Genomic DNA, 24,043 nt, shown 5'->3' with positions numbered 1-24,043 from the left:
CTAAATTGTTCTTCACAATTATTTTTCTTAATAAAACATGCTTATTTATTATATACACATGCTTACATATGAATTTCCTGGCTAAAATACATGCAACCACCATGAAAAAACAAATATTAAACCATCCTCACAATCCTAAGAATGCCCTTTTAAATAAGGCACTCATGTTTGAAAATAGGATATAACTACCAAATTAAATAAGATGTTTAAAGAAGCCTTTTATTAAGCACAGACAACTTTTAATACATTATCAATACAAATAGCAAAATGTCTTTTAATGAATATGATATATCAAAGATCTGAAGGGTTTTCTCCATATTGACACAATAAAAACAATCAATTCTGAAGAAAAATTACGAAGTAAAATGTGGAGGACACCATTGTCTACTAAGTTTAACTACAGTCTAAATTTATCGCATCACCTGGGGAGGAAGGGCCACTATTTTTTTATATAGAGAATTCCTAAACTCTTATTAGCACCATTCAAAGCTTATTATCAGTTGTTCATCTACAAACTGACAGGTCAGGTAAAGCTTTAATGCAAGTTTTCAGTGCAATGTTTATAGTTCCTTCTTTTAAGATATTTGGGAGTCTGTGGTCTCAAAGCATGTTAAATAATTATGCCTTGGTAGTTGCAAGGTGTTAACATGTAGAGAGCAATGTGTCATGAAAAGAAATGAGGCTTATCCTGGCTGTGAAATGCATCTTAATGTGTTGTGGCTAATGCGGTAGTATGCCGACGACATGCGGGGTTACGAACTGCAGAGCTGTGGGAAGCTGGTAGCTATTAGCTCTCTGCGGTCACCATTTCAGGATGTCTCAGCTGCTGCCTTTTGAGACTAACTAGTTTCATCCTGTCTCTGATGTGTTCTGCAGTAGAAGCCATGTCACTTGGACTCCCAAAATATTGCTCGGTTCTAAAATCAAAACACACAGAAAAACCCCAGATTAACACAAATCCATTAACCGCACTGAATGTAAATGGAAGTAAAAATTATCATGAAAAAGCATCTACGTGAGATGGCCTATGTGTAAATATTAGTTCATTTGCAGAGCATACTATTTATCTTTTAGTAATTCAGTAGGAAAAATATTTTTTAAATGACATAAAATATGTTAAGACATGAGAAATATTAATATATTAGTGGTATAAATGTCACATCATGTATACTTATGGTAATCTCAATAAATCAAATAATGCAACATTGGAAATATTCTGCTTTCCAGTTTAGGGTCTATAAGCATACACAAACATAAAATATGTACACGTACTAAGGTGCTCAGCGCTACACCAACTGCCTAGTAGAGCTGGCAAGTATTAAATAAAATACATATCCTTTTTAATGTTAAAATACCATTTGGTACATTAATAGATAAAACCATTTAATTTTATTCCATTTTCAAAGACACTATATTCAAACTCATAAAATCTTTTAGAGCTGAAGAGTTCTTGGAGACATATGGTTAACCTCTTCATTTTTTAGATCAGAAAACTAAGGCCTACAAAATTAAATGACTTAAGCATGGTTACACAGTAGAAAAACCAAGATTTGAACCTGCATCTTTAAGCAGTGAATCCAGAGAGACCATTAATTTATTTTATTTTACCATGAGAAAGATAAATCTGTATAACTTGACGAACAAACTTTATATGATATACACACATCATTATATTAATAACTATAGAAAACATACACACCTTTGAGAAATATTTAATTTAGCAAAATACCTAAAATAGATATACATAAATTTTAATGACTATAAAATGGAATAAAAATAACAATTCCAAATATCAAAGGAGGGTGTTTGTGAAACTTGAATATACAGTACTCATTCTTTTATCTTAAAAGGATGAGGAAGTAAGATGTGGACTATCTGTGGAATACTGAAAGAGAAGCCCACACAGAAACACCAGGGACAGATGCTCCTGGACTGACCCGAGTAGCCCAGTTTAGCTCAGGTGACTCCCTCACACCTGTAACCTGAGGTGTGACTGTTATTACACATCTCTGTTTTTAGCTGAGGGAAGTCATACAGAGGTTAAGCGGCTTGCCCAAGGTGTTACAGCTAGGAAGCAGTGGAGCTGAGAAGCCTCGCTTTGCTCCAGAGTCTACACTCTCATCCATCACAGCAATCACAGTGTAAGGAGACTTGTACTTCTCTTCAATGGTGTGGTTTCGAATCCAGTATCTTCTGGATTACCTCTAAGTTATTTTCACTGAGAAGGTCTAGATCACCAGGGATAAAGCTCCTTCTGATTATTTTACTGATCTACGTATTTTGCATTAGATTGTTTCGTATTTTTATCATTGACTATTTGAAATGGAAAGTAACAAGAAAATCAGGACCCCATTCTTTTACACATGAAGAAATTAGGATGCCACATAGTTCAGTGAAAAGAGAATGGGTTTGGACCCAAACAAACCTGAGATTGGATTCTAATTCTAATACTTAGAAGCTATAAAATCCTAAGCGCCTTACTTAATCTTTCTGAGCCTCAGTTTCTTCATTTGTAAATCAGGAATAATCACACTGGCCTGGTCCTTCCTGGTCAAAAGTAATTGAAGGTGCTTGGCATATATTATGAGCTCACTCAACATTAGCACCCTCCTTTCCCCTTCCCTTTGCTGAATGAAGCCCCAAGTTGCACTACTCCTTGTCATCATAGCCAAGGCTAGAACCAAGTGTTTCAAACTATGATCATTCTTCTACACCAAGCTATCAAGAAGCAACACATCTGATGTCAGTAAGTACCAACTGTTACTAAGAGCTGTTTCAATTTCTTTTCATTTTAAACCAATTTGTTTGTAGAAATTAAAGATGTGGACCAAAGCTAATTTACTTGCCTTTTTAAAGAATAGATTTCCTTTCTTAATGATTTCACTTTAAGACCACACTGATAAAAAACAGAAAATCATAAGAACATGCACCATACCCATCAGGATAAACTACAGGAACAGTTAATCTATCCAAAAGTGATTTCCCAACTGCTTCAATTTCATCAAATTGCTCCTCATCATTAATAGCTTCAGGCTCTTCTGGACAGTCTTGCAAAATCTGCAACAAATAAAAGGACAATAGCATCAATAGACACAGACAAGGATTCAAGCATGTGCAAATTGAGAAGAATGAAGTGTTTTTTGTTTTGTTCTTAGCATCTTCATGTATACCACTGTGGATGATTGATCCACTATTGGCAGAGTTGGCTCAAGAAATTCAAACAATAAAATGAAATACAATATCCCTACTAACAATATATAATTATAGTACAAAAAGGTCTATGGTGATTTCCAAGAAAAAAAATAATACTAGACTTCTATTTGGAAAACAAGTTCAATTAAAGTATTCTTTCATTCATTAAATAACCATTTATTGAACACTTTACTATATATTTAGTTAAGCACCTTGAAGTGTGAATGAAGTATAGACTCTGTCTCAAGGAGCTTATTGACATCAAAAATGAAAGAAAATATAAATAAAAAGACAACATATACTTAAGAGTACAAACATGTACCTGATGTGAAGATTTAAATACACACTGTGTTTAACAACTGATCTGCTGACTTCAGTTAACTGATGTAAAATGATCGATTATAACTCAAATATAGGAAGCTCTACCGTTCTTGATGAGATACTATTCTTTTTTCCTCCCTTAACTATTGCCATTTAAATTTAAAGAAAGAATTGGAAAATTTGAGAGAAGGAAAAGAAAAAGAAGTATTTATTTTTGCATTACACTTTACTTTAATCCAATCATGTTTATTTCAGCATTGCTCATAAACGGACATTTTTATATTTTAAAACCGAAGATTACAGCCTATTAAAGAGTTCTAGATTTCAAATGTCCTTGCAGATACATTTTAGAAGTAGTATCCTGAAAAGTTACTGGTGGTGCTAGAAATCAGACCAGTGGTCACCCTTTGATGGTGGGGAGGAGCAGTGTTGTGAGTACGGGAGGGTGGGGGAAGTCTCTGGGGTGCTGGTAATGTTTTGTTGTGTGAACAGCACACTGATTCCACAGGTGTTCACTTTCACCTGTGTAATTTCACCAAGCAGAACACTAATGGTCAGTGTACTTTTCTACATTAATCGCATAATTTATAATGAAAAATGCACTGAAACAAATCAAGAGATAAGTTATGCCATTTTACACACTTTCCTCCATCATCATTAGGCCCATTTTAATCCAACACTGACCTGTAGAGTTTAGTGACCAGTTGAGAAAGAGTTAACTGTGGACACTTCTCAAAAGATGTACTTCATAACACAGACAGAAATTTGCTTAATTACTGAGGCTCCTTGGAATATCCGTTCTGTTCTACAGACGAGGCTATCACATTTACAACTTAGGTTTGCCATATCTTGAAGTATATTGAACATCCCCTACGTATAAACTTTTATTATAAGAGATCAAAACAAAGTTAACTGCAGAATAAGCTCCTCTCCTGAATGGAAATGTAAGGCTTGGGTGTAATACATTTTTACTGTGGAGAGTAAGAAAAAGGTTCTATTAAAAATTTGCCTAAATAACACTGCATATTTTACTTTTGGTTTCTGGAATTAATGACTTTAATTTGTTAAAAAAAATAAGTTTTAGAATGAATCTTTAAAGATAACACATAAGAAAGGGTCTTACCCTTATTCTCATTTTTTTTTATGTCTCTAAATTATAAAATCACAAAATATCTTTTTAAAATGTGTGACAATTAGTAGTAGTTGCCAAAGCAAAGGTTCGTTTCCTCGCATAATGAAAAGATTAAAGTCACGATACTCTAACGAATCGAGGGCACATTCTGGACATTAGGTTTGGCCAGTAGAGAAGTAGTGTAAAGAGAGGAGTACCAGGTGGTGCTGGACTTCAATGACAATACTCCAGCACTGATATGGATTAAGCAAATTTAATTTGAACTCTCTAAGACAATATATTATATCTAAACAAACTTTAACAATGGAACTAATATAAATATTGGAAAAGTCATATAATTACATTATTAAAATTAACACATTTCAAACATATATAATAAATACTGTTGAGAATACATTTCAAAAAAAAAAAAAAGCAAACCTTTTCAGCATTAGAGTGAAATGCAATAGCCATTTCCAGCCTATGCACTCTCTCTTCAGATGCTATTGTAAATTGTTTCCATACTCTGTTTAGTCGAGGAAGTGTATCCCCAGACGATCGAGAAGTGCAGCGCAAAGATTGGCACAACACAACTGTGGCCTGTAGCAACTGCCTACCATAGTCGTAGGTGCTCTAAAAAAGAAAAAAGTAAACATGAAATTATAATAAGAGAATTCTAAAGAGAAGATAGGGAAGGTGTGCAGGAACACTGTGGCTGCAATAAGGGACACTAGTAGAAATCAATACTGAAGAAATCCAGTGGCACTTACTACTACAGATTATCTGCATGCATAAATAATAAAGGGGAAGCAATACTTTTAGTTAGTTTATAGTAAGTTTCTTTCTTGTTAGGCTTCCCCGTCATATTGTTTTCCCATCTCAGTCTGCTAAATTTCACTGGCCAAAAAGAATGTCTATTCACTAATTAATCAAAACAACTGAGTGAAATTAGGCACTTTATATTCCGTATGGGAAACCACAAGTGTTACAATATGAACTCAATTACTAGGTAACATATATTAAGATACTTTTCACCACAAAAACTTTCTGTATTATGCTAACACTAGTAAGATGCAGAAAGTGGGGTTTCTAATTTACGGATATTAACACATATTTCACATTAACTTCTGTGAATGAACAGCCGGATTGCCTAAAAAAATGCCATAATATATAACATAAAGCAGAGGGAGCATACAGAACCTGTATTTGGGGAAACATAAACCCTCTCAAGTTTATGCAGGCTAGTTTTGATGCACCAGCTGACATTTTCTTAATTCTGTGATATTTCTGGAATAACAAAACTAACCTTCTTGGACTTGGAGGGTAAAGTTACACTATAATCATGCAGAAAGCTATTCAAACACTGAGCTTGTAGAAAAGGAAGATAACCAGTTCTGCACCTGTGCAACATCAACAAATTTTCTATGCTTTTCCAGCAAAACTTTCGTTTCTTGAGCATCATCGCCCAATCTGATGTGGGTCTTAAGCAGAGCATCCAGAAGTTCACTTAGCCATTCCACAGCCTACATGAAAATACGTAACAGTAAAGCTGGAGTCACGACTCTTCCCTTATTATATGAAAACATCATATTTATACAGATTGCTATCATGTGAATAATCCATTAATACTTAAGTTCTTAATAGCTTATTTCATTCAATGCCTAGCTAAATTAATTATGACCTCTATTACTCCTTAAAATTTAAATTTAAAGGTAAGACATACTAAAAAGAAGCACTTTTTAAAATTGATATCACATCATGGAAGATCATGTATTTCTGTAATTTAGATCTATTGGGATCTCATTAGATTTGTTTTACTATATAAAATCACAAATTTCCTCAGTATCAAGCTGAACTGATATCCTCTGACGCTAACTACACAAAGATATCAAATTGTTTATCTGGCATTAAAAATTCCCTTGCGGGTTAAAAAGCAATGTGCTACACCAGCCTTTATCCTGGGATTTAACTGACAGCCTAGTTAACAGTAATAAATAATCCCAATTTGTAGCTCAACAGAGAGAGTTTCACTCAGAGGATTAAGTCAAATGAGATCAGTAAGCTAGCTGGGAATACCAAATTTATTCTTCAACAGGATAAACTAGAATCTGACTTAATGCATTTGCTTTTTTAGGACCATGAAAAGTACATGGTCCTCAAAGAGTACTTTTGTTTACAGTTAAATGAAATCAATCTTCTAAGAAAAGATAACTACATAATGTGGCTGACTGGTCCTTACCTGGGCAGCATCTTCTTCACATTTAAATAACTGCACCATCTGAAGCATCTTTAACCTTCGCACATCTACCATATCTTCACATCTAATAAATCCAAACATACATTTAATTTGTCATTTCAGTTTTGTTGATTACTATTATAACATCATCATCTGGCACACATTTTATAGTATACTAAGATACTTAGTCCTATACTACAGAGATAGCAACTATTTTGTATTGATTTGTAAGAATTTTAAGGATATCTATATCTATGTTACATCAAAACCTCAAAATACCTGAATGATACTGAATGACAAACCCTCTTGAGGATAGCATGGATTCTGCAAAATATTGAAGCAAAGCATAAACGCAATAGTACACTAAAACCCAAAGAAATCTCCATTGCCAATCAGCATTAAACAAGTTTCAAAGAGACAAACGTAAAGTTTCTCAAATACTAATTTAGAGGATGATATTCCAAGGAAATTTTTAAAAACTAATACTCTTCATTATATTATATTACATACAATAATATTTAATTCTGAATTAAAAAAAAAAACTCCACCTATATTCTTAAGGGGAAAAAACCTCCAGTGATCTCTGAGTACAGAGAAACACAATTTTTTAATTGCACTGCGTTCTGCTTGGATAATATACAGATTAAATTTTTAAGGTGACTTGACCTAACTCAGCTCTGGTCCATTTCTTTCATTCCCACGCAATGCCATATGCTGCAGGTAGGAGAGGGGACTCCCACTGCAGTCCCAAATACAAATAACAAGCTACCCAACAAGCACTAGGCTCTACTACAGTTAATGTCCTTGAATAAAGCTTAATAACAACACAGAAGTAGTTATCACAAGGCATATTTTTAATAAAGATGCTCTCCATAAAACCCATAACTTAATGGAAAAATGCAACTTGGTTAAAGTAATTCTACGGTGGATTGAAGGAAGTGATGATAATTATTTTTAAAATCTGAAACTAAAAAAACGATAAGACACTTTAATGATGAAGGTGGTATCATACATATACTGTATTCAACACATCATGTTTCAGGTATTGGATAATGTGCTGGGGAAAAAAATAAGATATGGTCTCTACTATCAAGATGCTCTTATTTGGGAGATGGACTTTTAAATAAACAATGTAATAAATGCTATTATGGAACTATGTACAAGGTTTTATGGGAGTAGGGAGGAGCAAGTGACTAATTTGCCTTAGAAATCCAAAAAGGCTTCCTAAGATAAGTATCCCTGATTCTTGAAGAACAAGTAGGAATCCACTAAGCAGAAAATGAGGAAAGAAGTATTCTTAGTTGTAGATGCATGAAAGAGTATGATGCATTCAGGAAAATAAAAATAATTATGCGATTTTGTGGGAAAGTTATAGAAGATAAGATTATGGAGGATTGGATTACAAAGGTTTCCTACATCATTCCAAGGAGATTGAACTTCATCTGAGAAAACAGGAAGTTTTCTCAAGGAGATTTTATGTAATCTTTGCTTTAGGAAGATTATTCTTATATACAACAGCTGGAGAGGAGCAAGGCCAGAGATAGTAAGAGATAAGATCTTGAGCAAAGAAATGTTTCAGATTCAGAGACAGCAGAATTGAAGCATTGGCTTAGGCTGTAAGGGATATGGAAGAAGAAGGATTTTAGGATAAATTCCAAGTTTGGTAGCTGATGGTAACATTAACCTAGGTAGGAAATTAAAAGAGAACAGCAAGTTTTGGGGGAAAATGATTCCAATCTGGACATACTAGGTCTGAGGAGTATACGGTGGGGCAGCCAGCAGGAAACACGCAGTAGGCAACTGGCATCCTGGGTCTAGAGTGCAGGAGAGGTCTTGGTAAGATCCATAACCACTAAGCCATGATCCTACTAAAGAAAGTCATTAATGTGGTAAGATTGTCCAGGGAGAACATATAAAGAAGAGAAATTGGCCTTAGAACAAAGTCTAGAAGCAGTGACCTTAGCTAGAGGCCAAGAAATCTGTAAAGAAAACCAAGAAGAAACAGAGTGTCAGGAGAAGGATCATGAGGGTGTTTTCAAGGAAGACAAGGTTGTTAGGGAGTTTCAAGGAGAAGAAAAAGTCAGTCATGTCTACCAATAATCAAAGTAAAGCAGGTCAGGACTAAAGTACTCCCTGGATTTTGAGTAAGATCCAGTATTTATTACGCACTGCAATTACAAAGTTATTGGCAACACTGGTAAGAGCAAATGGAGTGAAATGGTGAGGGCAGAAGTCAGACTGAAGAGAGTTCAGAAGTGAATTGGAGGTGGTGGGGAAGCAGTTCATACTGCTTCGGCGGAACACAATGGCGGATAGACCTTCTAATGACTTAGCTGTGAGGAAGGAGAGCTCTAACACTAGAATACAAAGGGTTGAAGAGGAAGGTACATGCATGTGTGTGAATTAAAAAAAAATAGGAGAGTTAAGCATTTAAAAGGGGGGCAGGAATCAGAGTAGAGAACTGGAGTTGAGGGAGTGAGGAGACAAGAGTGTGACTGGAATCAGAGTCTACCTGGAAGGATCAGCTGTGATGAGGGGAGCTCTATCATCCTCTATGGTGAGAATAATGAAATGAGTAAGTTATGAGGGCAGGATACAGAAGGAATTTCTGCCTCATAATCATTTTCTTTGTGATGTAGGGGAGAGTTTCTCTGAAGTTTTTTTGATGATTTTAAAATTTCTAAGTGTGCAAAATTTCATATACCCATGCTAGATTGTATATACCTGCATAGATAACTTTAATTCTCTACCTTCTAATACCTCACAGTTGCTATGGCAAACTGAGTTTTCAAAGAATATTTTAAATTCCTAGTTCTACATCAAATGAAACTAAACATCATCGTTAGTCCACTGTCTAATCCTTCCACAGCTAATATGAGAGCAATGGATGTGTGACATTATATAAAAAGTTTAGATGAAGAAACAGATCAAAGTGGATGACAGATAGAAGAGCAACCCTCAAATTAATGAAGATAGAAAAGCAAAATTCTCCAAAAAGGTTTCTTAAAGTAGAGCAGAGTCACAGGCTACAGTGTGGGTATGGAATATGGAGTACTTGAGTATAACTGAAATTTTTACTACCAAGGAAAAAGGGAAAAGGTACCCATTAATCAAACAAATTGTCATTATGTGTTAGTACAATCATATACAATAATTACCACATTCACCAAAAACTTAGCACATGCCTACTATTTAATAGGTAAGAAATTTTAGTTTGTACATAAAATATAAATTATGTAACTTTTCATCTTAATTAATATTATCTTGGTAAAAATTAACATTAACAGTCAAACTTTGCCTTTGTTTCCTAAGTTGCATATCTTCCATCACTCCTTGTATGTGGTCCACATTTTCTTTATTTTCAATGGTTACATCCTTTCCATAAGCCCAGGATGCCTGATTGGAGATCTGATCCAGGAGACCTTGACCTTTTTCACGCAAACCTTGCAATCCCACATCTACAACAAAAGTTACTAGATTTAATCTCTGAGACAACTAAGGTGCTTTCCCTGCCTCAAATAAATACTCTCAGTGGATACTGTTCTTGGATTCCAAGTATAACAGCTTTGTACATTAAACTATCTTGGGATGGAGTCCTATAAACATTTCAAGCAATAAAACCTCTTTAAATGTGACTTGAACTAGAGCCCTCTCATGCCAAATTCTCCCTAAGAGGAATTTTCAAAACATGAATTTCTGTAGTAGGAAAAAAGTATATGAGATTTTCTATTTTGAAGAATAAAATTTTCCTATTTTTTTCTCTTATGCTTTCATGTAGTCCAACTCTTAGGAGAATAAGGCAAATATTAATATTTTTCTTAAAAAATGCATAAGATTTATAGGATTTCAAAATGAATAATGCCTTATCAATACACAAGGATGCTGAACAATGTGAGTAAAGGTACAATCCAGCTTATACACCAGGGGAAGCAACATTTAGGATATGTTTGCAATACTCCAAATTAGATATGTTTATAGGAATTCTTTTTTCTTTTTCAAGGAAAAGTGTGGCTCAAAAAAACTTATGACATTCTAAAATAAATTTCATTTGGCATATTAAATACTAAATATGCATTATGCATATCATCTGTTAAAATAACAAAGGCTGTAAGCAAGTCAAGTGTCAATAGAAACACAATTTTTCAAACCAATTCCCTCAAGTTGTTTTCGGTAGTTAATTAATTTGGTTTAATCATGTGTCACCACTTTCCATGAATCCTCCGCCTTAAGTTCCTGCTTCCTCCCCTCCATTTTTTCCTTTTCCCCTCCTGTCCCTCTTAATATGACCCCCACTTCTTCCCATTTTTATATCCTGACCCAGGGAAGTTCACTGTATTTCCTACTGTAGAAAAATTTTAAAGGCCTTCATGCTGAATGACAGAACTAGCTTAATATAATTAGACCCTTCTCTCCTTGGAGAGTATGTTAACTTGGTAATGTTCCTAGTTTGGAGAAACAAATGCACAGAATCAAACCAACTATTTTTTCACAAGGTTAGGATATAGCAACAACAAAAATCATTGCATAAAACACAATTTTGGGCATACAGGGTTCACCACAGAACACTTGACAGCTAATTACAGTTTATGCATGCACTACAAGTAACTGTTCATAGTATATGCAAGACATAGCACCTGTAGAGATAGCTGGGTAAACAAGCCCAGTGAAGGGAGGAGTGACTAACTAACAATGAGAAATAAAATTTTCAGCATAAATTATACTCTCTCAAGGGAATAAATCCCTTTTTATACTATTTTTTCCTGTGTTTCCTACAAATAATTATAATTAGTTCAGTGTAAGTTGACTTGTGTAACGTGGTAATGATATTTTACAAAAAAAAAAAAAACCCTTATGTTTCAGCATTTTTAAAATCTGCTTACCAACACTTTTCAGCTTCTCTTCAAGCAGTTTTAAAGTTTGCTGAATCGATGCTCCATCAGCTGGTGCTACATCTACGCACAACATCCCTAATAAGCCATCCAACTGCTGAGACAACTAAAGCAGAGGGACACCAAAGAGATAACCCTGATGTAATCAGCATCTAAAGTGTTTAATGATTAATGAGGTTTATATCTAATGAGGTTATCACAATTACACTTGAAAAGACTATGCAGTTAAAAGACAAGGACGAATAATTAGGATACGTGCTATCTGGAAGACAGAACACACAGAGGCATGCATCAGGAAGACAAAGAAGTACATTCAGGTCAGCGGAATACAAAAAATTACTGATGCTTCCATTTCCATCTATGTCATAAAGTGTAAACACTGAGAAACAGTCCAAACGAAATATATTTACTAGTTTGGAACACTCTAGTTAGATGATAAAAGGTTTAATTGCATGCAGAATGACTTAAAAATAAAATTTGTTTTTAAAAAAAATCAAAGATTTTATCTCATTACCCCCACCAGCAAATTGTTTTATTGTTCCAGAAAAATAATTAGGAGGCATGCAAACCTGCAAAAATTACGTGTAGATAAGTATTCAGATAATTTGAAGAAAAGAAATGCAATCAGAATAGACACTTACATCCTGGGCAACACCATGAAATTCAAGAGCTGCTTGTAAGAGATTTTGCCTAAATTCCAGCTGGCTGGCCTGTCGATAACAAACATCACTAAGCTGTTGCTGCAGCGACTTGAGTTCCACAAGATCTTCCTCATCCCCAGCATTCAAGAGCGCTGCAATTTGCTGATTAAGCTCCACATATACTGCAAACCATTCCTGTAATCAAGATGTTGCAAAGTAAATTAAGGATCAAATTATTTCCTGGAGGACATTACATTTTATAATTTCTCCAAATAAATTAAGTAACATACACAAATTTTTTTTCTAGGGAAGAGTTATTTAAATTGAGGATGAAAAATCTCCAACCCCCAAATTCTTCCACTGCGATCCCTGGACCTCACAGCCTGCCAACAGCAAAATCTGCTATATCCTTATCCTGGCCTCCAAATGTTCCCTTTTCTTTCTTGTTCTAAGTGAAACTTGTCCACCCTCAGAGAAAACAGACCTGCCTCCCTCTCAGCTGGTTACTGTTTTTGTTTCACACCTGACATACTGCAAGCTGAAGGTGGGTTTGCTACTCATTATTACTTCCAAACCATTTCCTCTCCCTCTTCTCTTAAATACAACATCTCCTTTGAGGTGCATATGTTCTTACAGCTTTCCCTGTTGCATCCTTTCATTCACAGAAGGGTTTAGCAAAGGTCTTCCTCTCAGCACCAGCCTTGTTATCCTCTCCTCCATATAGGCAACCACCAACACCCTGAGCTTTCAGTTCCTTGACTCCCTCCTTCCCTTCTAACCACCCTGTCCTCACTCTACCTCAGCTACCTACACCACGGGCCATAAAAACTTCTCATCAGTTACTACTATACAGCTCCCAAAATATCAATTTCATGCATCCCATGCTCTGACCACCAGGTACTGACTCTTCGACTCACCTCTGTGAGTATGCTCACACCTGCCACCCCATGGAGTCCACCAATCCACTGACCACAGTGCCCTCTACTGTCCAGCACGTGGGAGCCTCATGTCTTCACTTCCACCCTTGGGCAAAGGCTGTAAGCACCTCCCAGCATACAACCCGTGCCCAAGCCCTGCTCGCCTTCCTTCCATCAGACTCACCTGTCAAAACCTCGAAGCTGGTTTCTCTGCCTAATTGTGCCTATACCAGAGAGCTGAACATGGCTAGATAAAAACAACTGTGTGGATGGGTCTCTTTTTAAAGTTTTGACTAAATAAACTCAAATGGGTCTTTGGCAATCCTTTTATTTCTCTAGTCAATTCACCTTCCCATTCTTGTGATTATTTATGTTGTTTTCATTCCTTAAATCTCTAACTCCCTTTTCGCTCTTAGCCAAAGATCTTACTTCTTAATTCACTGGGAAGCAATCAGAAGAGAACTCTCTCATCATCTTCCCACCAACAAATGTATGACCTTCCCTTCTTCTCTATCCCATGCTCTGTCTTCATATGTGATAGTGGGTGGCCTGTCCCTACTTTTAAGGCCAGCCTCTCCACTTGTGCATTATAGCCTGTCTTCTGTTGCCTACACAAAGCTTTGCCCTTACAATTATCTTCTCTCTCTCCCATCAATTCTTTCTCAATTGGATTATTTCTACCAGCACATAAAAAGATATAATATATTAAACAACAAAATACACTCTTAAGATTTGTGTATTTCACTATGTTGAAATTAAACCTCAATTAAAAAAAAACATTACCTCTCTTAAAGGAGTTCTCTGTACTCATTCTTATTTCCTATTCTTTTTTTAATCCACTTTAATCAGGATTTTGTTCTTCCTACACTGTGAAACCAACTATTTCAAGTTCACCAAAAAATTCCACCTTGTCAGATCCAATGGTCAATTCTTAGGCTACATCTCATTGGACCTCTCAGCTGCATTTGGCAGAAGTGAGCACTTGCTCCTCCTTGAAATGCCCTTTTTCTTGTTTTCTGGTACACAATAGCTCCTTTTAGCTTTCCTCTTCTTGCCTTTTACATATAGGTTGACCCAGGCTTAACTTTTCAGAGGCTGTCTTTTCTTCTAAATCAATACTAGGCGGGTTTAGATGACTTTATCTAGTCCTATGCCTTTAAATAACAGCCATAGGATAATAATTCCTAAGTTAATATCCTCAACCTTGACCCCTCTCCTGAAACTCAGACACTAATACCCAGCTGCCTACTAGCCATCTTCACTTGGTTATCTATTAGATATCTGTTAATAAAGTTTAATCTGCTCTCAATCCGCTTCTCCCAGTCTTCCCCATCTTCACAGTTGCTAAGGCCAAAAGCCTGACTCTTCTATGAGCAAGTCTCGCTGGCTGAGCCTCGTGAGCATCTATCAGTTTTCATTACATCCACTGCCTCTATTCTATCAGCCTCCTGCCTTCCACTGTCACTGCCTGTCCCCTCCCCTATTATTCACACGATGGCCATGATCTCCTTAAAACATAAATCAATTCTCTGTTCAAACACGCCTCCAATGACTTCACATAACATCTAAAATAAACTTCAAGCTCCTGTTTATCGGCTAAAAAGACATCACCTGTCTTGGCCCCTGACTCCCTTTCCTCTTTATCTTCTGTGGCTCTACCCTGCTCCCTGTACTCTAGCAACACCCACATTCTCCCTCCTCAATCCCGTTCCTGTCTTGGGGTGTTTCTACTGCTGTGTCCTCTATCTGAGTTGTCCTCTGCTTGGAATATTCCTTCACATCATTTCAAGGTTTCTGATTAAATGTCATGTCCTCAGAGAGGCTGTTCCTGAAAGCCAAACCTATATTACTACCCACTCCCTGTTTCTCTGACTTGAATGACAGTTCCGTGTGTTAAGACAGTACTATATTGTAAGAGCCTAGAGGAACACGTGACATAAAGTCTTTGCTCAATTCCCATGTGTTGAATGAATGCATAAAACATACTAGGCATTGTGGATTCATTGACATTACATTAAGTAGGCAACGGGGTGATTTTGCCCTCCAGGAAACATTTGGCAATTCGGAGACATTTCTGGTCATCATAACTGGGAGAAACGCCACTGCATCTGGTAAGCAGAGGCCAGTGATGCTGCTAAACGTGCAGAACAGCCCCTACAACAAAGACTACCTGGCCCAAGGTGCCAACAGTGCTGAGGCTGAGAAATCCTGCTCTGTCCAAGGGTGGTGACAATATTCGTCTTACCTACTTTATTGGTTTTTGCATATATTTAATTAGGTAACATATAAAAAATACTTTTAAAACTATATAGTTATTATAATGACTAATGGAGACTTTTAAGGTAGAAAATATCACCTGAAAAAAATTATCATTGTCATGTTCTGAAATAGAAAAGGATTTCACTGCCTTATTTACAGTACTTACAAATTGTTAGTGCTCTAAATAAATAGGCCCAGTTTTTTGAAGAAGTAATAGCAATGATTCCAGGAAAAGTAGTAAACTAAAGGATTAGAGTCCTAGGATAATATTTCTCAGTGAGAATTACCCACATCAGACCACCTGGGGTACTTATTAAAAAGGCCTAAGCTTCACCTCTGGCCTACAAATCAGAGTCTCTGAGGGTGGGGCCCTGGACTATGCACTTTAACAGGCACTCTGATGACTCTCATGCCACCAAGGTTTAAGAACCACCATTGTGGAGCTGATTTTTTTCCTGGTTTGAATTTGTAAAATAAAGCTTCTAGCAACCTGACCAGGGATGTAAATACAACCTAAGGAGTAGTATGTCTCAAGAAATTAACACCTGAAATTGGAGACACTGATATTACTGATTGAGGTTGTCATAAAGAAATAATTAGCCTCTCTGGGATGTGGGGGGGAAAAAATCTGGCTTATATATATGTACACATTTAAAATTCATCAAAATGTTTCTTCCTAGAAAATAAAGGAACATAAAATGTATATAGAACCTTACGTGAACAGGCTGCATTCAATTCACTTATGGCCATTCTCTGGTCTATCTCTTACATATATTTAACTATGTAGAAAATGATTATTTTATAGGAAAATAAAAAATCAACACCAAGATTTGGGATTTGGATTAAGATGTAAGTAACAAATGAGCTTGAAGGTTCACCTTTAGGACAGAAGCAGTCAGGACTGACACTGTAATCACACGTAAATTGGTGGTGAAACCATGGGTATTTATACTGTATCTCATACCATGAAATAGGAATCCCTACTTTGGAGGAAACACTGCCAACTCACTTAGGCAATCAACTCACTTGATTATATTTAGTATATATAATAGGGAGAAAAAGGTCTTCATCTGTCATGTAGATCTGTCCTGCTGCTCACTATTAGGCAAATACACCAGCATGTGGTCTCTTGAGACCAGAAGTCAGCACTGAGGGACAGCGGGACACTGACAACGCTCTGAAATGGCCTCGGGTATTTATGCTCCTGCACATTCCTATCACACACTTCTCCTACCACACACTTCCCTCCTACAAAAAGATAAAATTGGATTTATTATTAAACTAAAATATTTTTAAATTACTTGTCAGCTCCTATCATTATTTCCATGTTCCTTAATATTTTTTCCTGTTATGCTGTATTCAAAAACAAAATGAACTTCTAATCCTTGACAAAAAACTATGTATTAGAATTTTCATTTTTCTATATATTAGTATTCAATATCCTAACAAAGTTGTGGTTTTTAGCTTTATATCTGCATTATGCTTTTATGCAGAACCTAAAATTTAATACTTGACATTGTGCTTTAATGCAAAATGGTATGTTAAAAGTCATCCCAAACTCAACCCTTAATTAGCTGTCAATACTAGAAATTTGTCATTATAATTTCATAAGACCTGAAAAATTTCAATAAATGCTTTAAACCATTGACTTTTACTTACAAAGAGAAAAGAGAGCTTTAAATGAAATATTAGAATATCTTAGACATCATAAGTTATTACATTCATTCACCATCAACCAACCTATCCTCAAGGTGACAAGGTAGTGCCATCTATTGGTTAAAATAGTACAATCTTCTTTTTTAAACCTTTCAAGGTAGAAAATTTCTAACCTATTCAAGTTGGAAAGAACAGTATAATGAACCCCCATGTATCATCCAGCTTCAATAAATATCAACTCATGGCAAATCCTGTTTCATCTATTCTGTCCCTACCTCCCAATTTTGAAACAAATCCCAAATCTCACATTGGAGTTAAAGAGGTCTGTGATAAGCCATCAATGTTTCTATTCTTTGGAAAGCATGTCTATGAATGCAGATGTCAACAGATGTGTATATGTCCTCAAGTATTAAGAGTATAAGAATGAAAAAAAATGCTATATCTTAAGCATATCCATGAAATTCAGAAGGGTTCTCTAAGACAGCCAGAGAGAAAGGATCCCACCAGGTAATAGGAGATCTGTGTTTTAACCCTAGTCCAGCTACTCATTGATCAAAAAATGTAGTGTCCCAGTTTCTTCATCTATAAAATAAGGTGGCAGGTTAGAATAATCTATAAGGTCCTTTCCAATTAAAAAATTCTGTGTACTGATTTCACCTTACAAGTATGCTTAAGCACATGGAAAAGGCCACCTGTAAGCAATTTGTTTCTTTAAGCTGATTTTAAACCTTATAAATATATTAAAAACATAAAAACAAACATCTAAAGACAGGAATCTCTATGTATATACCATCTGTAATTTCATCCATACTATATGCAATGTAAAATGTACTTTTTGATTCCTTTTGTGAATGTATATATAGTACAGTACATATATAATCCAATTTCTAACTACAATTATTTCTCTTAGTATCTTTTAAAAGTAATAAAATATAAATATTGTCTTTAGGATCTTCATGTGTCATGGACCTTTACTAAAAGAACTTTTGGGATACTTTCACAACAGAATCTTATTGTAGATGAAGTCTAGCATGTTCTCATGTAAATACTGTTTTCAGGAACTAAATAGAGGAACAAATAAGAGACTCTATACTATAGTAACATGCTCCAGAACAATCCATTAGGTTCAAATTAATCACAATCTATGTTAAAAAAAAAAAACAGCATTAAGTTTTTTAAAAAGTACCAAGAGAATTAAAAGATTATATCCTTAGGAACAAGGTAAGTTAAATATAAATTATTAAATATGATTTTTTTTAGCATAAAAGAACTATTATTATGTTGGAACCTGTGAAATGCATAAAACATAAATTTTCAATTTTGAGATTTCATTTTTAAGTCTTTTACAAGTACTAATTAGAAAAATTGCAAGAACTATATATGTACTATCTTTAGATGACCCCAAATCTTGTGATACCTCTTTTTTTCTGTCACTGTAGCTTTTCAAATTTCATACAAATTGTGCTTCTATAAAAAATAATTAAACTGTATTGGAGATAAAACCAAAACCAACCATTTAATGAATATTTACTAAGTGTTCAAATGTACTTTATAACTTCTAAGCATTTAACATACTGTACTTTATGCCCCTATACCAAAACTTATAGCAACTTATCACTTAGCACCACATATGCTACTAAGTATGCACGTTCATAACAGCATTGTGACTTGCAGAGGAAAAAGCCCCTCACACTGTGCTGGCTCTCGATCTCTTCGTGCTTCTGTTGTAGGGCCTGGGAAGCCCTAATGGAGTCGCCAATCCCCCACTGGGCTCTTAGTTGTTCTGATCCAGGCCCTTCAAGCCAGTTCACAACCTATAAATGAAAGTTGAGATAAAATTTTTAAATGATCAAAAGCTTTCCAAACTTTCATTTTAATTGTTTTTCCCCCTCCCAAAGTTCCTCCAGTATTTTTAATTTAAATTCTTTAAATTCTATTTTCATAGGCAGTAACTGTTTCTTTTAGAATTACACAGCTATAATGGGACAACATTTCCAAAACCTTAATTTGGAAAAATGTACACTATAACACCTTAGCCTTTCAGCTATCTGATCATCTACCAGACTAAAACAAATCTGGACTGCTTCTATAAAAGATTAAAAATTAACTAAAAAACCTGATTTTCAGAGAAATTAAATGACTTGTCCAAGGTAACATAATCCATCATTGAAAAACTAAGACTAAAAGCCATGTGTCCTGACTCATAATCTAATGTTCTTCCCAAAGCATTAATAAAACTGAATGTATAAATTAACTAATATAAATTTAGTTACTTCACTAATATAAAGTTAATATACTACTTTCTCACTTAGAAAAGAAAATTAAAAACTAACTGTAGAATTATACTACTATAACACCCTCTAGGAGGCTTCTTAGGATCAACTAACTATATATTCAGATCCACAAGAGGCTCTAACCAGTCTACTCAGAAGGATATAGGGAGGAGGCTACAGTCTACCAGGATGACAGCGTTAGGAGTTCCTCTTCTGTCGAGTCCCTGAAGCAAGGGTAAGGTTGGGAGATCTGAATGGGGCAGGTAGGGGAGACACTCTGGCATTACAACTTCATAGCCCACAGTGCTAGGCCCATTATAAGAGTCACTAAACTCAAGGACACTGAAAGTTATGCCTTCTATTATCAGGTACTCTTTAGAATGCCATGGTTTATTCCTCAACATCTCTACTTTTTCTGCTTTAATCTTTTGTTTGAGCTATCTCTGGAAGGGCAGGGCAGTAGGAATTGATTTCTCCCTGTTGGCCTGTGGGAAGTATCCCTCTTTCACAAAAGAGACAGATGAGCAGTGCTACATGGAGCAGGCACTGTGCGTGAGTCAGAATTGTGGCTCTGATCCTATTAGTTGAAAGACTTTGGTCCCTCATCTTTAAAATGGTGTTACTGATACCTACCATACAGGGTTGTTGTCAGGATTATACCAGTCATTACACGTAAGACACTTTGCACACTCAGTGATATGAATAAATGCTAGCCTCTTTGTTTTTCCCACTTTTTCTGTAGCCTAGTTCCTTCTGTCCACTCATTTATAAAGTCTCTCACATCTGCATTTTACAATAAGTACCCTGAGTTTCTTAGGAAAGTCCCTGAACTAACTGTTGTATTCAATACTTTAAAAAAATGTAAATAAAAGAATAAATTTTAAGGAAACTTAGGTAAACATTTCAAAACAATTTTCCATTTCCTTCTTGGGAATCAACTGCTTCTCATTTATTACTTACTATGTGTTACAAATACGAATATAGAAACACTGAGATTATTTAAAATACTTAATCATTTTATCTCAGTGTTTTTATGTATTTTAAATAATTGACATAATTAATAATTTCACTAGAAATATCTAAATTCTAAAAATAGTTTAACAAAAGCATCTTAAAATTTTTAAACTAATTAATAATGTATTATTATATTGTCTATATTGTTTTTAGAAATTTAAGACAACACCATTCAAACATTTAGACTTTGATTTTAGAATAGTCTATAAACAAAAGAAGCAGATTAATAAAATCATCATAGCTGGGGGAAAAAAACAATTCATTAGCATGGAATTTTCAAAGAGCCATAAATTTAAAAATAAATTTTAAATAAAGCAAAGACATCTCCTTGCCACAAAAAAACAGTTATATAGTCAAGTACATGTATATATAGCTTTAATGTATGCTGAAAGTAGTTTCCCTTAGTATGCAACATCAGTAATGCAGACATAGTAAATGTATGACTATTTCTAATAAAAATGATGCAAATTGAGGTTGATGCCCCAGTAAACAAGTCTATTTAAATGCATTAATAATGGCTGTTTGCCAAACTAGGTTATAAAATGTAATTTCAATCAGGACATCTTGCTCAATCAATCTGAATATTAACTTACTGCAAAAATAGTTCTATGCCCAATCTGTATCAATGTGACCCCTCCAATGGTTACATTTATATGCAAAGTATAACCTTGGAGATGTGCTCTTAAAATCTACCACGACAAATGCTTGCACAGGCCAAAAATGCTTATGACTACCCAACCTTCTTTCATAGCCAGGCTGATTTCTAAAGGCTGTATGAGAGAATATCTGGAAGTATGCAAGGTCAAACCAGGCAGAAGGACAGACATATCAAGCAAATGTCAAGCATGTGACCTGGAGAAAGAGTATGAGGAACTGAAAACATAGCCTCCAGCTGTATGCTTATGCAACTCTGAGTGTATCCTATTTGGCATCTATGATCTCTCTCTACAAAGAAGAAACGCGCATGTATGATTCTCGAAATGACGTTTGCAGTGCTGGCAGTAATTACTGCCATAGTAAACAATGAGAATAACGACAGCACATTTCAGTGAAGTGGCATTGTCTCCTACCCAGAAGCATGTGAAATCGAATTTTTAACTGTAACAGCAGCCGCAATATGGAGAACCTTTGCATACCACATGAAGTCAGTGCTACCGATTTGAACCACGGGGAGTAAGTGACTGATAACTATAATAGTTACTATTTATCATACAGTTTATGTATCAGAGCTATCAATTCTCTTGCATTATGTTTTCAGTGATAAGTCAGTAAAAAAATAAATTTGGAACAATTCAATTTTCACTGATTTAACATAAATAGAGATATCGAATTTATAATTATCTCTATGGAAGCAAAAAAAAAATATTTTTACATTTTCCTCAAATTTGCAAGACTGAAGACAGTATAATTCATGCTCTGTGTGATCAATATATGTTATTATGTAGTTAAATGTATATTACTGTATAGGTTCAATATATGTTACAATATAGTAGTCATTTTGGCAAGGGAAATAAATATTTCCTTAAAATATGAGCTGTGAAAAACAGAGTGCAGGAAACGTTATATGGTGATTATTAATGTTCTAACCAATTTACTGTAACCCGCGTAAAGCAGATTGAATTATAATGAAGTTTACTTGTTTTTAATAATCTCGTTGCCATCATACACCATTGTTATAAATATAATCATCATCTCATTTCTCCAATTTCTTCCTTACCCAATTGAGCTGGCCCATTATTTCAAAAATGTGTTTGCCCAAACATTAATTCCTTTGCCCCTCTGTCTTTCTGTCATACTCATTTATGCCATTTAGCAAAGCACACATGCGGGATGAATTCTATCTCTGTGCCTGTACCACAACAGCCAGCCACAAATTGTCAGACAGGGTCACTTAAAAAGCCAGAAAGATTCTACCATAAATTTAAGATCAATATTACCCCAAAATACAACTACATTTCTGTGATATGAAAGTTGTCAGAGCAAAATGGAGTTTTTAAAAACAAACAAACAAACAAAACCTGTGACAAATAGACCTGGGGAAGGCCGTGAAGAGAGGGTTTTCATCAGGGTATGCCTGATAACCAAAACTATCACAAAAGACTACAAAAACCCCAGCCTTGCACAAAGGCCATCACAACTTTACACAAAAAACACTTCTATGAGAACATGTGCCCAGCAACTGCCTGTCCAACCTCAGAATGGCATCACCCTTGTTATTGATCTTTGTAGCCAAGGATAATTATTTCAAAACAATTATGTAATCTTCCTCATTTTTTTTCCCTTCAAAAACCTTTGTATTCCTTAATCTCCCTGAATACACACATAGTTTGCTCTGGCACATGTATTCCCATTGCAAGGCTCTATTCCCAAATAAACATCATTTTCTTTTAGAGAGCTTCTTTCTGTTTGTTATTTAGGTTGACAGTGACAATTTTACCCTTCCATTCCCCTACAGAGAAAATTTTGAATCACCTCCACTCCATTCAAACCTTTGATCCTCTTCAATTACCCCCCAATCCATATCACCAGGCAGGTGGCTTTTTCTCTCATGCAAAAAAAGAGAACACATCACACATTAACTCTTTCAGCTTCCTGATGCTTGATTTGCACACGGAGGCACCTCTGGATTCAACCTAGCCATCCTTCCTCCCGTTACAACAAAGGAGTTTTCCCTTTCCCATTCTAAAGCTAATCCTTTTGATTGTATTTTGAATTCCATTTACTTATCCTAACCCTACTCCCATCACCCTTGGCAGCACTTGGCACAGTTGTAATTTCACAACTCTGTGTGTCATCATGTTATTATGTACCATAAAGGTGAGAACCTTGTCTATTTTACTTACCACTACATTCCTGAGCCTAACACAATGTCACACTGTTGTAGACATTCGTTTTGAATGAGTAAACTAATCTACTTATTAATAGAGGACTCATTATCTTCCAGGCACTAAACATTTTATAAAAATTATCTTTTTTAATCCTTGTAACAGTCCAATTAAGTAGGTATTATTATTATTGTTTTTGTTATTAATATGCTCTGTTTGCTGATGGGGAAACTAGGACTCTGGTCCAAAAGTCAAGCAGCTTGTAAGGGGAAGAAGAGGGTGGACCCAGATTCCCCAGGTTCAGAGTCTGAATTTTGTACCACTATTCTATTGCATCTTTGTGGTTTTCTGAGATAATCTCAAGCTAATTGGCCAAAGCTTACCTAGGTTTAATATAAAATGTCCTTTAACTTATACAAGAAAAGTCACACATAATATATGCTCAGAAATTTCCAGTTTACATGTGGTTATCATGGAATAAAGCCTAAATCCTTTTGCCTGGAAATTTAACATCTTCCATGATCCAACTCCTTCCTTCTTTTCAAGTTTTTTTTCCCATGACATCCTGATGCTCTAGTTCAGAGGTTATAAACTAGATCAATTCTGCAGACCAATTCTGACTCACCACCTGTTTTTGTAAATAAAGTTGTATTGAAGAACAGCCATGCACATTAATTTATATAACGTCTATGTCTGCTCTTGACTCTAA

At 35.3% G+C, this 24,043-nt stretch overlaps 1 protein-coding gene across 3 annotated transcripts in view; it reads right to left on the bottom strand.

Annotated features, from left to right (window-relative positions):
- Positions 1-198: 198 nt before the first annotated feature.
- The window catches only part of SESTD1 (SEC14 and spectrin domain containing 1), a 93,174-nt gene continuing 69,329 nt past the window's right edge, over positions 199-24,043 (bottom strand). For all 3 annotated transcript variants that reach the window (XM_045559084.1, XM_045559083.1, XM_045559085.1), the window contains 9 exons: positions 18,914-19,036; positions 12,391-12,585; positions 11,741-11,855; positions 10,159-10,318; positions 6,864-6,945; positions 6,025-6,147; positions 5,066-5,257; positions 2,936-3,057; positions 199-917 (listed from right to left, as the gene is read on the bottom strand). In XM_045559084.1, coding sequence (XP_045415040.1) covers positions 788-917; positions 2,936-3,057; positions 5,066-5,257; positions 6,025-6,147; positions 6,864-6,945; positions 10,159-10,318; positions 11,741-11,855; positions 12,391-12,585; positions 18,914-19,036 — 1,242 coding nt within the window. In that variant the 3' untranslated portion in view covers positions 199-787. The remainder of the gene's footprint in view (positions 918-2,935; positions 3,058-5,065; positions 5,258-6,024; positions 6,148-6,863; positions 6,946-10,158; positions 10,319-11,740; positions 11,856-12,390; positions 12,586-18,913; positions 19,037-24,043) is intronic.

Source organism: Lemur catta, chromosome 8, assembly GCF_020740605.2.
Source record: "Lemur catta isolate mLemCat1 chromosome 8, mLemCat1.pri, whole genome shotgun sequence".
NCBI classification, from domain to species: domain Eukaryota; kingdom Metazoa; phylum Chordata; class Mammalia; order Primates; family Lemuridae; genus Lemur; species Lemur catta.
Note: the sequence above shows the minus strand (reverse complement) of the source record. Positions and strands in the feature narration are given on the sequence as shown.